The 13,422-nt window shown below is 45.1% G+C and overlaps 2 protein-coding genes across 2 annotated transcripts; both read left to right on the plus strand.

Annotated features, from left to right (window-relative positions):
* Positions 3,065 to 6,427, plus strand: LOC8071756 (cytosolic invertase 1). Its single transcript, XM_002452587.2, has 4 exons — positions 3,065 to 3,760; positions 4,693 to 5,124; positions 5,237 to 5,795; positions 5,916 to 6,427. Exons 1-4 carry the CDS (start codon positions 3,329 to 3,331, stop codon positions 6,209 to 6,211), a joined length of 1,719 nt encoding a protein of 572 aa, XP_002452632.1. The 5' UTR covers positions 3,065 to 3,328; the 3' UTR covers positions 6,212 to 6,427.
* LOC8077717 lies at positions 8,045 to 13,359 on the plus strand. The gene is made up of 5 exons (XM_002452588.2): positions 8,045 to 8,475; positions 10,802 to 10,887; positions 10,980 to 11,285; positions 11,420 to 11,503; positions 12,597 to 13,359. The coding sequence occupies exons 1-5, from the start codon at positions 8,062 to 8,064 to the stop codon at positions 13,000 to 13,002; spliced, it is 1,296 nt and encodes a 431-aa protein (XP_002452633.2). The 5' UTR covers positions 8,045 to 8,061; the 3' UTR covers positions 13,003 to 13,359.

A 13,422-nucleotide genomic window follows, 5' to 3' on the forward strand; every position in this document is an offset into this window, starting at 1 on the left:
CTAGATGTTTCCCGGTCATCTCAGATCCGTAAGGTGGGTACACGCTACTCTCGCCATCTCTCCACTCCCAGTACGCGGTTAGCCGTTCTCAAGTATCGGAATAGCTATAGGTAAGGCTTACCACCGCATGTGGGCTGTACTCAAAGGTCTCAATCACAACAGGCCAACAACGGAACGGTCCTTAATCGACACAGTTGGAGACACTACTTTAAGACTCCATTCTTAAAGCAAGTCCACCAACCGGTCTCAACTTGAAACATCATTAACCATAAAAGTATTTCACAACAACCCTTCAAACTTTCTCATTTGAAAACTTATCTAATAAGCAGGGCTAAGCATACTAAGTATTTTCATAAAACAAGTATCAAGGTTAATATGGAAATCATCAAGGTAGATAATGCAGCAAATAGGATTTACTCAACTCCTATTCACCTAATGCATCATATTAACTCAAGTGATATAAATAACTTTATGAAAATACAAGGATAGGGTTTAATGTTCGGGGCTTGCCTTGGCCGGAAGGGAAGTTCGACAACTCAGCAAAACCCGAGGGATCCACAAACTCGGAAGCAACCCACTGAGGATCAGATTCTTCCGGAGCGTATTCTATACGTAAAAGTGCATATGCATGATTATGAGATACTCATGGCATGATAAAGACAGGCTACATGTTCTTGGATGACAACAACAAACATGACTATCTCGAGTACAACTTACCTTTACGGTATAGAAACAACTAACTTAGCTATCAAAACATAGATTACTACTAAGTAAGTTTTATCATCTACATTAAGCAAGGTTGTGTAATTATCAGACACAAAGATCAGTTATATGAAATAAACCATAACCAGGGAGCATATCATGCTAAATAACCACTGGTTGTCAATCAATCCAAAATACCACTCAAATCCTAAAAGGATTATTTATTTCTATTTCTTTTATAATTATTTTAAATAGTTTTATTTAGAAACAGAGCATACTTTATCAAAAAGAGTTGAAATTATTCCTGAAGCTAGATAATATTAACACAAGTTCACATGTCAAATTTCATGATTTTTGGATATACCCATAAATTATTAAAAATCATAGAAGATTTATTTATTAATAAACAGAGGCAAATTATACATACATGCAAACTATCATAAAATAAAATCTAATATTTTTCCTGTGCTCTTTGTATTTTCTGGAACTTACACAAAAATTTTCATAATTTTTGGATCACTACACAAATTTCTACATAATTTCAAACTCCAAGCATTTTTTTAAACAAAAAGGAAAAGGATAAACCACACTGTGCTGCGCCCGGCCTGCGTGCTCGGCCCACGCGCTCGGCCCACGCGCTTCCGCTGCGCGCGCACCCCACCTACTCGCGAGGTCACTGACGGGCGGGACCGGCCCGTCAGACACTTCTCCTACCTCCCGCCATGGCTCCGGCGAGCTCCAGCTCAACGCCGGTGAGCTCCCGGCCTCCGTGGTAGGGCAGGCCAAAGTCCTCAGCCCCCTACGCATCTCTTGCGGTGCTCGGACCACACGCTACCCCCCCAATCTCCCTTGCTCGCGTCCACGGCGGACGACGGCACTAACCGCGCGAGCACCGGTCGTCACAAGCGGGTAGAACGCAAATTAAAGGGCGCCAGAGCATCAGGGGCTCACCACGACTTCAACGGAGCAAGAAGCGGTGATGGAAAGGCTTGGAGCAGCTCTGGCCGCGGTGAAGCACCCACGGCGGCGATTTCGGCCGGAAACGGAGAGGACGGCTCGGTGGAGGGCTTCGGTGAGGTAGAGCTTGTGCTCGGGGGCACAATAGGTGGCTCGGTCCGAGGCGGAGCTGCCGGTGCGCTCGAGTGGCTTGGAAAAGGAGCGAGAACGGCGAAAAGGAGGAGCGCGGCAAGGTCGCCGGCGTCGGTGCGAGAGAAGGAACGAGTGCGTCGTCCAGGGAAGGCTTTTATCGCGAAAAGAAGAGACGTCGTGCCTCCACGTCGTCTGGCGACACAGGCAGCCAAGCAGCTGCGTGCCCTCACGCACGCAGGCGGCGCTGCGCGGGCGGCCGCCGCGATGGACAGGGCGCCGAGGTCCACACCGGCCACTGTAGCCATCCATATCCCCCTTTTTGTCTGTTTTGTGAAAATTCGACCAAAAAGTGAACTGCAGTCAAAAATTTACCAAAATAAAAGTTGTGTAGAAATTTACAAGCTACAAAACATATTTTGGTGCCCAAAGCTCAATCTGAGTGGAAAAACTTGAATTTAGTAAAACAGTTTGAATTTCAAATCTCAAATTGGGGAAATTCCAATTTTTTGAATTGGGGCAGATCAGAATTTCCAAAATTACTTTTGATTTTCCATAACAACTTGAAAAACTCCCAACATGAAAGTTGTTCAAATTTTTGAGCTCTACAACTTTAATGTTGGTCACTTTTCAAAATTCCAAATAGATTTTGAATTGGAGGTTCAATTTGGAAAAGGGGACACTTTCTGGAAATCTGTATTTTCAAAATTACTTTGAATTTTGCATTGAAACTTCAAAAACTCAAAACACCAAAGTTGTACATCTTGACAAGATCTTCAACTTTGCTTTTGAACTCAACTTCAAATTTTGCTTAGTTTTTAAATTACACAAAAGGGGGCAAAAACTGGGGTTGAAATTAGGGGTTTTTCTTAGCTATTCCCTTACCACCCTCCTTAGCTAGGGATTAAACAACCATCACAAGCATGATAAACACACTTTAATTCCCTAAGCACAATCAACCAAAATAAACTTATTTTTAAGTTGATGCATCATGATGTGCTTAACAAATACGCTTTACAATGCTTATGATAACATGATCCAGTTTTAGTATTCGTAACATCAGGATGTTACACGTTTAAATTGGCCCGTTTGGCCATCTCTACCGAGGCCCGAGCAGACACATGCAAACGGCAAGCAAGCCGAGCCACTAGTCCCACTGGGACACCCACAGCGCCAGGCCCACAAAATCCGACGCCGACCATCTACAGTCCTGCCACGTGGGCCCGCGCACTGCCCGTCCCCACACGTCATCCCTGGCCACCGCGCCCTTTATGTACCCGCCCAACCGCAACCCCCCTTCCCGCGCCGGAGCAGAGCCAGACTCTGCAGCTTGACGCGGCACCGACAACGCAAACCCAGCGGCCAGCTCCGGTGAGCCCGTACTATACGAGCGAGCTCAGACTCTCCCTCCGACCGCCTGTTTTCTTTCTGTCACCTTCCTCCTCGCCGCCGTCTCGCTGCACGGCTGGGTGGGGTGCCCGGGCGGGGGACCGTGTACGTATCCGGGCGCGAAGAGACGGGGACGGTGGCGGCGTTGGAGATGATGGAGGCGGCGGCGATGCGCAAGGCGTCGTCGCAGGCGTCGCTGGCGGACCCGGACGACTTCGACCTGACGCGGCTGCTGAACCACAAGCCGCGGATCAACGTGGAGAGGCAGCGGTCGTTCGACGACCGCTCCCTCGGCGAGCTCTCGCTCGCCGGCGCGGGCGCGGGCACGGGCAGCCGCGGCGGCTGGGGCTACTACGGCGTAGGGGTGGAGAGCTACGAGAGCATGTACTCCCCCGGCGGCGGGCTGCGGTCCTACTGCGGCACGCCGGCCTCGTCCACGCGGCTCTCGTTCGAGCCCCACCCGCTGATCGGCGAGGCCTGGGACGCGCTGCGCCGCTCCATCGTGTCCTTCCGCGACCAGCCGATCGGCACCATCGCCGCCGTCGACCACTCCGCCGCCGCCGAAGTGCTCAACTACGACCAGGTAGTATGGTATAACACGACAACGGCATGCTGCTGCCTTGCTCAGACACACTTTCTTGCTCTGTGTCGTGAGTCCTAGTTGCTTTGCTTCTTGGGTATGTAGTTGATGAATTCTGTTAGTACTCCTATATATGTTGATCGAGATTCTTTTTGGAAAGTAAGGGGATTATGCTGATCAAGATAGATACTTCAAACTGTATGGTTACTTGGAAGAACGGGCAAGAGGCCTGTCCAAGAGTAGTATGGTGTAGTGTGCACATGCTTCGTACCTAGTAGTTGGCACATATCCCCTCTCATCAAAAATACTTGTCATGTTTGATTTTGTACAGTCTTTGACCACCAATAAATTCCTGTGGAATACATATCTCTTAAAATTCATCAAATTTATGAGATTATAAGTTCTATTTTTCTGAATTAAATAATCTATAAGGTGGTTCCGAAGAATTGAAAGGAATTGGAAAGTAATCTAATAATAAAATGAAATGAAAAACAGTTTCTAGATATTAGTTTTAATTTATGGTATCCTGACAGGGACTAAAAGTTACTGATGTTTGTAGGTTTTAAAGTGTAATATAAAAAAACACTATCTAAGATCTTGTTTGTATGCATGTGTATTCATTTCAATCCACACGTGTTAGAGTAAAATAGAATAGAACTTAATTTAATTCCAGTATAATCCACTTCAACACACATAGATCGGGAAGAACACATTCGCATACAAACAAAGACTATATAAGATATGCATATGCATAAATGCGATAAACTGAAATGGGTGTCTTGCTGTATAAGCATTTTCTGACTAGAGGGAGTATACTTGATGTTACGCAGAATAAAGCCGGAAATATTGTGTGTCGCTAAGCATACTCTTCATTGGTTTGATCGATGCGGGATGGAGCAGCTCACTTGAATTGTGCCGTGCGCGCGCGCATGCAGGTGTTCGTTAGGGACTTCGTCCCGAGCGCGTTGGCGTTCCTGATGAACGGGGAGCCCGAAATCGTGCGCAACTTCCTGCTGAAGACGCTGCTGCTGCAGGGGTGGGAGAAGCGGATCGACCGCTTCAAGCTCGGCGAGGGCGCCATGCCGGCGAGCTTCAAGGTGCTCAAGGACCCCAAGCGCGGCGTGGACAAGCTGGTGGCCGACTTCGGGGAGAGCGCCATCGGGCGTGTGGCGCCGGTGGATTCCGGGTTCTGGTGGATCATCATCCTGAGGGCCTACACCAAGTCCACCGGCGACATGACGCTCGCCGAGACGCCCATGTGCCAGAAGGGCATCCGGCTCATCATGAACCAGTGCCTCGCCGAGGGCTTCGACACCTTCCCCACCCTGCTCTGCGCCGACGGATGCTGCATGATCGATCGCAGAATGGTAAGCAACAAGCTGCAACTGCAAGCAGAGCAGCCGAGAGTGTCGTTGTCGTGTCGTCTTCAAGAAATCAGCTGCCAATCAAATAAACCCGGAGTCCGTCCATCCCACGCAGGGCGTGTACGGGTACCCGATCGAGATCCAGGCCCTGTTCTTCATGGCGCTGCGGTGCGCGCTGGTGATGCTGAAGCCGGACGCGGAGGGGAAGGAGATCATGGAGCGGATCGTGACGCGGCTGGCGGCGCTGAGCTACCACATGCGGAGCTACTTCTGGCTGGACTTCCAGCAGCTCAACGACATCTACCGGTTCAAGACGGAGGAGTACTCGCACACGGCCGTCAACAAGTTCAACGTCAACCCGGAGTCCATCCCGGACTGGCTCTTCGACTTCATGCCCACCCGCGGCGGCTACTTCGTCGGCAACGTCAGCCCCGCCCGGATGGACTTCCGGTGGTTCGCGCTCGGCAACTGCGTCGCCATCCTCGCGTCGCTCGCCACGCCCGACCAGGCCGCTGCCATCATGGACCTCATCGAGGAGCGCTGGGAGGACCTCGTCGGCGAGATGCCTGTCAAGATATGCTACCCGGCCATCGAGGGGCACGAGTGGCAGATCGTCACCGGCTGCGACCCCAAGAACACCAGATGGAGCTACCACAACGGGGGATCATGGCCAGGTCAGTAGATTAAACTTCAGTGTTCGCCTTGGCCCATTTCATTGTCTGCACTCTGCACCATGGTTGACCAGTTGAGCAGCTCACATCTGAATGTACGGTACCTCTCACCTTTTTCTGCAGTGCTGCTGTGGCTGCTCACGGCGGCATGCATCAAGACCGGGAGGCTGAAGATTGCTCGGCGCGCCATCGACCTAGCCGAGGCGAGGCTCGCGAGGGACGGCTGGCCAGAGTACTACGACGGCAAGCTGGGCCGCTACATCGGCAAGCAGGCGAGGAAGTTCCAGACGTGGTCCATCGCGGGGTACCTGGTGGCCAAAATGATGCTGGAGGACCCGTCTCACCTCGGCATGATCTCCCTGGAGGAGGAGAAGCCGACCAAACCGGTGCTCAGGAGGTCGGCCTCTTGGACAGGGTAAGGTGGCGGTCAAAGCTTAGTCAGAAAGACAGAAGGAGGATCGAGAGTTCTTGTTCTTTGAGCTAACATTTTGATTTTCTATGCAACTTCTTGCTTTCCGAGTTCCTACTGGGAAAGTACGCATGTCCAATGTTTTGGTGGGTTCTATCCAGTTGTATGATATGTAAGTTTGGTCGGGGAAATAAGGAAACAACGAAAAGATTTTTCGCGTCACTTCCATGGCAAGAAGATGACAAAATTTAGGTGAATCAAGCACTCAGCGATGTTGTATAAGCGCAAATGCGGATACTAAGCAGCTTTTAAAACTTCAGGAAAAAAAATTATAGAGACAAATTCAAACACGACTTATCCAAATAGAATATTTAGATCACATTAGAATATCTATAGATGCTTCCAAAAAAAATAGATTTAGTTATAGAAAAGAAAATAATTAGAAAGTTCACAAAACTATGAGATATAAATGCAACAAACATTAATGTCAAATGTATTCATGCTGGTTGCCCATTTTTTTTTCCTGTTCCAGAAAGTTTTCAAAACACGTTTACATAGTTAGATCCCTCAACCACGCAAGATTTGCACTCTTCTCAGACCTCCTGCTAATGTGTCAAAGCACTGTTAAGCATCGTTTGGTTAGGTAAGTAGTGCAATCTATCGCTAGAATTTCTCTTTTTTTTTAAAAAAAAACTCTAGATACATTTTTTTCTGTTCAAAATCTTATGAAATGTTTACCATATGTATAATAAAAACAGAACAAAACTACGTTTAAAATCACTTCAAACTAGTGCGTGGAGATAATTTGAATGGTCTTGAGAATTTAAGGGGTATATAAAATGTACGACTATAGAGTCGAGAAGGAAAAACAAACAGTGATGATAATTCGACAGGTAGAATGACTTTTTTTAGCTCAATGAACTTTAGCTTACTAGTGGGCTAACATGCTTTATTGGGTATAACGGTGTTAGGATGCGGTGCTCCATGGAAAAGACGTAGAACAACGGACCTGGCAATCGGTCAAAGACAGGACTGGCTCTAGCTAGAATCATTTTCTTGTGCTTCTACCATTCGGTACGTACTACTAGCTATTAGAATTACTTTCTGTGTATTTTCTCCTAATTCTAATTCTTTACCTTCCTACTTCCCTTATAATCTAGAGTTTTTTCTACTGATTTTCTTCTAGTAGTTGCCATTGAATTATCATTCACACAAGAAGATCATTAAAAAAACACTACGTATCATTTTTTATGATTCTTCCATGTAGAACATGACTTTCGCATGCATTTTGAGAAACTAAATCCTGCCAGCTAGCAAGACGATTTTAGAAAGTGATTTCAATTTATAGGACGAAATTAAATCCGAATCATTTTCGAAAGAATCTAGATCATGTTAATAGGAGTGTTTCAAAGGAGTGTTACGAAACGTGCCCCAAGGAGTGTTTGGCAACAATAAACATACCAGATCATGGGCAAAATCACACACTAGGAGCATGTTTGGTTAATGAACAAATCCTGCCACATCATAGTTTAAATTGGTCGCAATTTTCCCATGCTGAGTTTTCATCTATGACTTGCCAGTTTGCCACACTGCACGCACAGGAGACGGGCAACACAAAATGTCGTACATGTTGACGGGCACGCTGCACGCACAGCGGACTACAAGAACCAAAGTTTCTCTGGTTGACGTCACCCTTTTGTGTGGGTCCCGCGATATTAATGAATTGATTGACAAAAACCAATTTCTCACTGACAAGTGGGCTAACGCCAGCTGTGGTCCGTGGCCGTGGGCGTGACTTTTTCCCCTTGAGCAAGGACAACTCCCCCCTCGGCCCTCCTGTTGCCATAAAAACCCGAGGAGATGCTGCACATTTTCCCCAAACTCCCCAAACAATTTCCATTTCCACCACCACCACTCTCTTCCTCGCAGCGCGCACCAACCCGCCGCCGTCTACTGCAGCTCCGCTTCCTCATGGCCTCCCCTACGGCGGGTGATGCCCCCCTCGCGGCTCCGGCTCCGGCGGCTGACGCGACGGACGCGGCCCTCGCCGCCGCGGCCGCGGTGCCGGATCCAGACGCAGAGTTCGGGTTCCAGCGCCCGGAGCTCGGGAAGGAGAAGCTGGTCGGGACGGTGGGGTTCCACGAGCGCCATGTGTTCCTCTGCTACAAGGGCCCGGACGTGTGGCCGTCTCACCTCGAGGCCGCTGAGTCTGATCGCCTCCCTCGCCTCCTCGCCGCCGCCATCAAGGCCCGCAAGCCCAATCTGAAGAAGACCGTGAGCATCCACATGCCCCCCTCTGATTTTTGTTCGGCTCCGAAATTAGCTGGTTCGGTACCGCGTTGTGGTTTTTGGTACGCTTTTGGCTGGGTTTTTAGTAGTTGATTTGGGGGGATTGCGAACTGGATGCTGGTGATTTCGATTTTGGACCTTCTTTTAGAGCAAGTAGCCAAGTATTCAACTAGCTCGAGGTATTACTTGATCTAGTATCGTTGGTTTGTCTGCATACGGGCGAGGTTAGTTTTCATGTGGGGTTTTACTATCCGTGTCCACGGAGTGCTTTGGTGGATGTTCTGTTCGGTTGTGATTATGGTTGTCGTCGCTGAATTCACCGCTAGAATCTAGGGATGCTGATATTTAATGCTCTGTGCCCTTTCTAACTACATCTGGTTGTCTGTGGCTGCTTCTGAGTCCTTCGTGTGAACTAGTGAAGATTTTGGCTGCTACTTGATCTTTTAGTTTTTTATTAGTATAGTCTGTTGGATATCTGAATATTGGCTTGGGGTTCGGACTTGGCATAGGAAACTCTTCGTACTGTTGGGCTCTGCGACTCTAGCTTCAGTTGCGGTTTGGCATTTATGTTTCGAACTTTATATGTTCCGGTTTAGCTTCAGTTGCGGAACTGGATTGTGCACGGCTGCCCATGAATTGATTGGCTTAATACATCTATTTGTCTGGATTCCATCTTCGTAATTTGGAGTCTGCTTACATTTTGTTTATCCATTTTCCATGGTTCTATTCTGATGCTGAGGCCTTGTTTAGTTTCCAAAAATTTTCAAGATTCTCCGTCACATCGAATCTTGCGGCACATGCATGAAGCATTAAATATAGACGAAAACAAAAACTAATTACACAGTTTACCTGTAAATTGCGAGATGAATCTTTTGATCCTAGTTAGTCTATGATTAGATAATATTTGGCACAAACAAACGAAAGTGCTACAGTAGCGAAATCCAAAATTTTTCTCAAACTAAACAAGGCCTGAAGTTTAAGAGGTATACATAAATGAACTATATATGGCTCCTCTACTTGTTAGGGTTATGTTGATGTTATTCATGGTTCTATTCCAATCCCATCTGTTTTATGTTATGGATCCTTAAGTCATAAATCGTGTTTTCGTAGTTTCAGTAGGACATCTGAATCATTCTTCGGGGATTTGCACATGGCCCTGGAATTAAGTGTGCACTATTGGGCTCTGAGTCTAGCTTATGCTCTAGATTAGCTTTTATGCTTTGACTGTATATGTTCTGATTATTTTAATTTGATAGAACCCTAGTGCCATGAACTTTTTTTATTCTAAATTTAGTTGTTTATCTGGATCACTTACTTTTTGCTTGGCACCCACGATGCATTTCCAGTCCTTAAGTTTAAGAGGTAGTTAATGAACATTACATGGTTCTTCTGTGCCTTGTTGGGATCCTTGACATGGTTATTTGCTAATGGTACCATGAGTTGGTGCGAATTTTGATTAATGATTATTTGAAGCTTGACTGCTTGGGAGGCCATTTGCCCTGTTTGGTTATTTCAATGTTACTTTAGATTCTACTATTCTCTGTTTCCCCCCTCAAGTGCCATCTAAGTAATAGCTTCCCATAGTGGGTGTAAATCCATGCTCATTTTCTTTTGTGGGAATCATCGATATTCCAAATGTTCTTCGCATATACTGTTATGTGTATTTAGCTATGACTTGAATGGGTTTGACATATATTGATTGAGCTCCAAGATCGACTTGTTCCTAATTGAATAATTTTAGTCTGAAACATAAAAAATCAGTAAATCACTGCCTCTATTATTTATGAGTGTTGCCATTCATCATATGATGTACATAGTTGATGGTTTGGAAGAAATGCAGAAACATGCCCTGTATGTTTATAAGATGTTGCCAAATCCATTGTTATGTCCAGGTCTTTAGGTTTATGCTCTGTTATCCAAAGTATAGGGTAGGATCCAAACTGTTCTAACTGCGGGAGAAACTCAAAGCTTGTATCACCTCATATAATGTAGGCAACTAACTGATTTTGACTATTGTCGTGTCCCAAATTACAAAGAAGCAACTAGTGCTTTTGTTATACAGACTCCTTGAGAGGTTATTACCTAATTGTTTTGATCTATTGTCTTCTGGGAGCATGTTATTCTTGCACAGTTGTAACTTTTGTGGTGATATTTTATAGTATTAAGATATTGCTTTGTCCACTATGTGGCTTGTTTATGTTCTTTTTAAAAAGAAATGCTTTAGAAAAAGGTTGCAAGTTCGGTAGTTTTTACTAATTCATCTTTGTTTTACACATATATCCAATGACTGCTATATTCTACCATGTCACAGATCAAATTGACCATCTGTGAAGGAGAAGATGGCACTGAATCATCAAATGGAGATGTGTTGATCTTTCCAGATATGATCAGATACAAGTAAGCTGCAAGCGTGCTAACTAATAAACATGTGGTCTTTAGGCTTCAAAGTCAACTATTTGTTAATTTTAATCTGTGACATATGTTTGCAGAGGGCTGACCCATTTTGATGTTGACAACTTTGTTGAAGAAGTGCTTGTGAAGGATATTGACTGGCTTCCTGGATCTCCTGAGCCTATGAGTGGTTCGTATGTTTTTGTTTGCTCCCATGGAAGCAGGGACAAAAGGTGTGGTGTTTGTGGACCTGAGTTGATTAAAAGGTTCAAGGAAGAGATAAATGGACTGGGACTTGATGGTAAGGTGTCTGTCAGTGCATGCTCACACGTGGGAGGTCATAAGTATGCAGGAAATGTCATCATTTTCAGCTCTGTTGCCAAGGGAGATGTGACTGGTCATTGGTAAGGACTGTTATTAAATTAACATTAACCCTTCACTTTGTCTTGTGCAACCATTGTTTTTTTTTTTACTTTTGCATATGCACAGTCTTGCCTTTTTATAATCCAATTAGTGCTCACTACAGTTGCAATTGTAGGTATGGTTATGTTGTTCCTGATGATGTGCCTGTTTTGCTGCATAAACATATTGAACAAGGAGAAATTGTGGACCATCTATGGAGGTATCCTCCTTGTTGAACCTTGTACTCGTATCTGTACACCATGTGTTGAGAACATAGAATTGTTTTCTCATCATTTACATCTTATCATGATGTGGAGTCATGAAGGACTAGGTGTCGGTTCCCAGCCTTTATATTGCTCTTTCTTATCCTGCAAAGTACATGCTTATGTGAACATGTGTAACATGTTCTATGATTAATCATACAAAAAAATCTGCATAATGTTCTAGTTTAATTGCATTACTTAAAGTAGTACTGTTAATACATCCTTTTAACAATTCTTAAATTAGCTTCAATGGAGAACTGGAGATCATATTGTTCAAAACTATGCACATTTGAATTGTGCGCTTGTGCATTAAAGTTGTTCAAGACAATGCACTATAAGCATGCATGAAACTGTATTCTTGTATAGTGCATTTTTTGTTGAGGCATGCTCACACACAGGAGATTTCCTATATCAACTCATTCATATTTGAAATCCTTTTTAAATTATCCTCCCTTATTGGTGTGAGTTTATCCAGAATCTCAGTGTTGGATTTGTCTGCACTATGTCAAATCACTCACTTTGTATGTATTGATCTGCTGCTCATGAGGATAGCTGATCAAGAATGATATTTCATTAATGCTTCATTGGAATTCTCCAATTCCTTAAGGCCTTGTTTGGATGCCTATGTATCCACCTCAATACATGAGTTTAAATTCCACCCCAACACACATGGATTGAGATGGATACATGGGCATCCAAACAAGCCCAAGTTTAGTTCCAGGATGAATTTGATACTCAATTTATGTCTTTGTACTTCTAGTTGCACCAACTTCAGAACTTAAAGAATGACCCTTACATGGCAAGCTGTTCAGTGTTCACATTCACAGTTTGTTGCAATAGAAGAATGGTGTTTCCCAAATCTAACAATGCATGTTCCAAATCCCTTTTGACTTTTTGTACTTGTGTCACAAGGCACTGGGGACACCAAATTAATGCTTTCTGCTTGCATTGCTAATTTGCTATGTTCAAGTGATCCTACAATATATGTTTGATTGATAGTTGGGTGTTTCTTTGTCCTGGGGTTCTTATGTGTGCTATGGTGTCTTGCAGGGGGCAGATGGGTTTATCTGAGGAGCAGCAGAAGCAAGCTCTCGAGCTTCGGAGCATGCTAAATGGTGGCAAAGAATCCCTTGAAGAAATCGGAACAGATGGTGCTTCTTGCAACCCTGCAGCAGCTGGTGGATGCTGCCAAGGTAATGGTGGCTTCACCTGCTGCCAAACTGACTTGCCAAAGGAAAAACAGGACAAGAGCATCGCAGCTGAGCAGAACCCCAAGAGCTCCGAGGAGAATGACAAGGAGGGTGGTGCTGGCAGCAAGAAGGGGAATACAAAGACTTGCCCGATGCCCACCTGGTTTGAGACCTGGGAGAGAGCTGACACCTATGCTGCTCTTGCTGTTGTCGCAGCTGCTGCAGCGGTGTTTGTCTCTTTCAGAATCTACAAGAACCTCAACTGAAGAACTTGAGAGATCTTTGAAGAGGTGCCGAAAACAAGTCTAGGTGAAACAGCATACTGTGGTAAAACAGTCTGGGATGAGAATAATATTTACCTGTGCATAGTAATGCGAGACTTAGAACCTTAAAGTAGCGTTTCTGGAGATGGTGATGAAAAGGTCCACTGCTATCGTGTGTGAACGTCCACTGCTATCGAAGTTTTCGTTGCCTTAGCTGTTGTTAATCATAAGCAAGGCGATGGTCTGGGCATCAACATTCACTGTGATGATGTTTTCTTTTGTTTGGCTTTTGGATGTTCTGGAGCATCTAGATATTAAAACAATGCCAGGTTGAATGGAAAATATGTTCATCTGATGCAACGCCTTTCTTATTCTGGACGCTTCTTTTTTTGTTTTTTTTTTCTTTATGAAATTTGAGCTTTA

Source organism: Sorghum bicolor, chromosome 4 (genome assembly GCF_000003195.3).
Source record: "Sorghum bicolor cultivar BTx623 chromosome 4, Sorghum_bicolor_NCBIv3, whole genome shotgun sequence".
Lineage (NCBI taxonomy): Eukaryota > Viridiplantae > Streptophyta > Magnoliopsida > Poales > Poaceae > Sorghum > Sorghum bicolor.

Excerpts from the sequence above, each read along its gene's own strand:
- LOC8071756 (XM_002452587.2), top strand. The coding sequence starts at position 3,329 with ATGATGGAGGCGGCGGCGATGCGCAAGGCGTCGTCGCAGGCGTCGCTG. Across the intron at positions 3,761-4,692 it reads AAGTGCTCAACTACGACCAG|GTGTTCGTTAGGGACTTCGT; the intron begins GTAGTATGGTAT and ends GCGCGCATGCAG. Across the intron at positions 5,796-5,915 it reads CAACGGGGGATCATGGCCAG|TGCTGCTGTGGCTGCTCACG; the intron begins GTCAGTAGATTA and ends CTTTTTCTGCAG.
- LOC8077717 (XM_002452588.2), top strand. The coding sequence starts at position 8,062 with ATGCTGCACATTTTCCCCAAACTCCCCAAACAATTTCCATTTCCACCA. Across the intron at positions 11,286-11,419 it reads GGAGATGTGACTGGTCATTG|GTATGGTTATGTTGTTCCTG; the intron begins GTAAGGACTGTT and ends TTGCAATTGTAG. Across the intron at positions 11,504-12,596 it reads ATTGTGGACCATCTATGGAG|GGGGCAGATGGGTTTATCTG; the intron begins GTATCCTCCTTG and ends GGTGTCTTGCAG.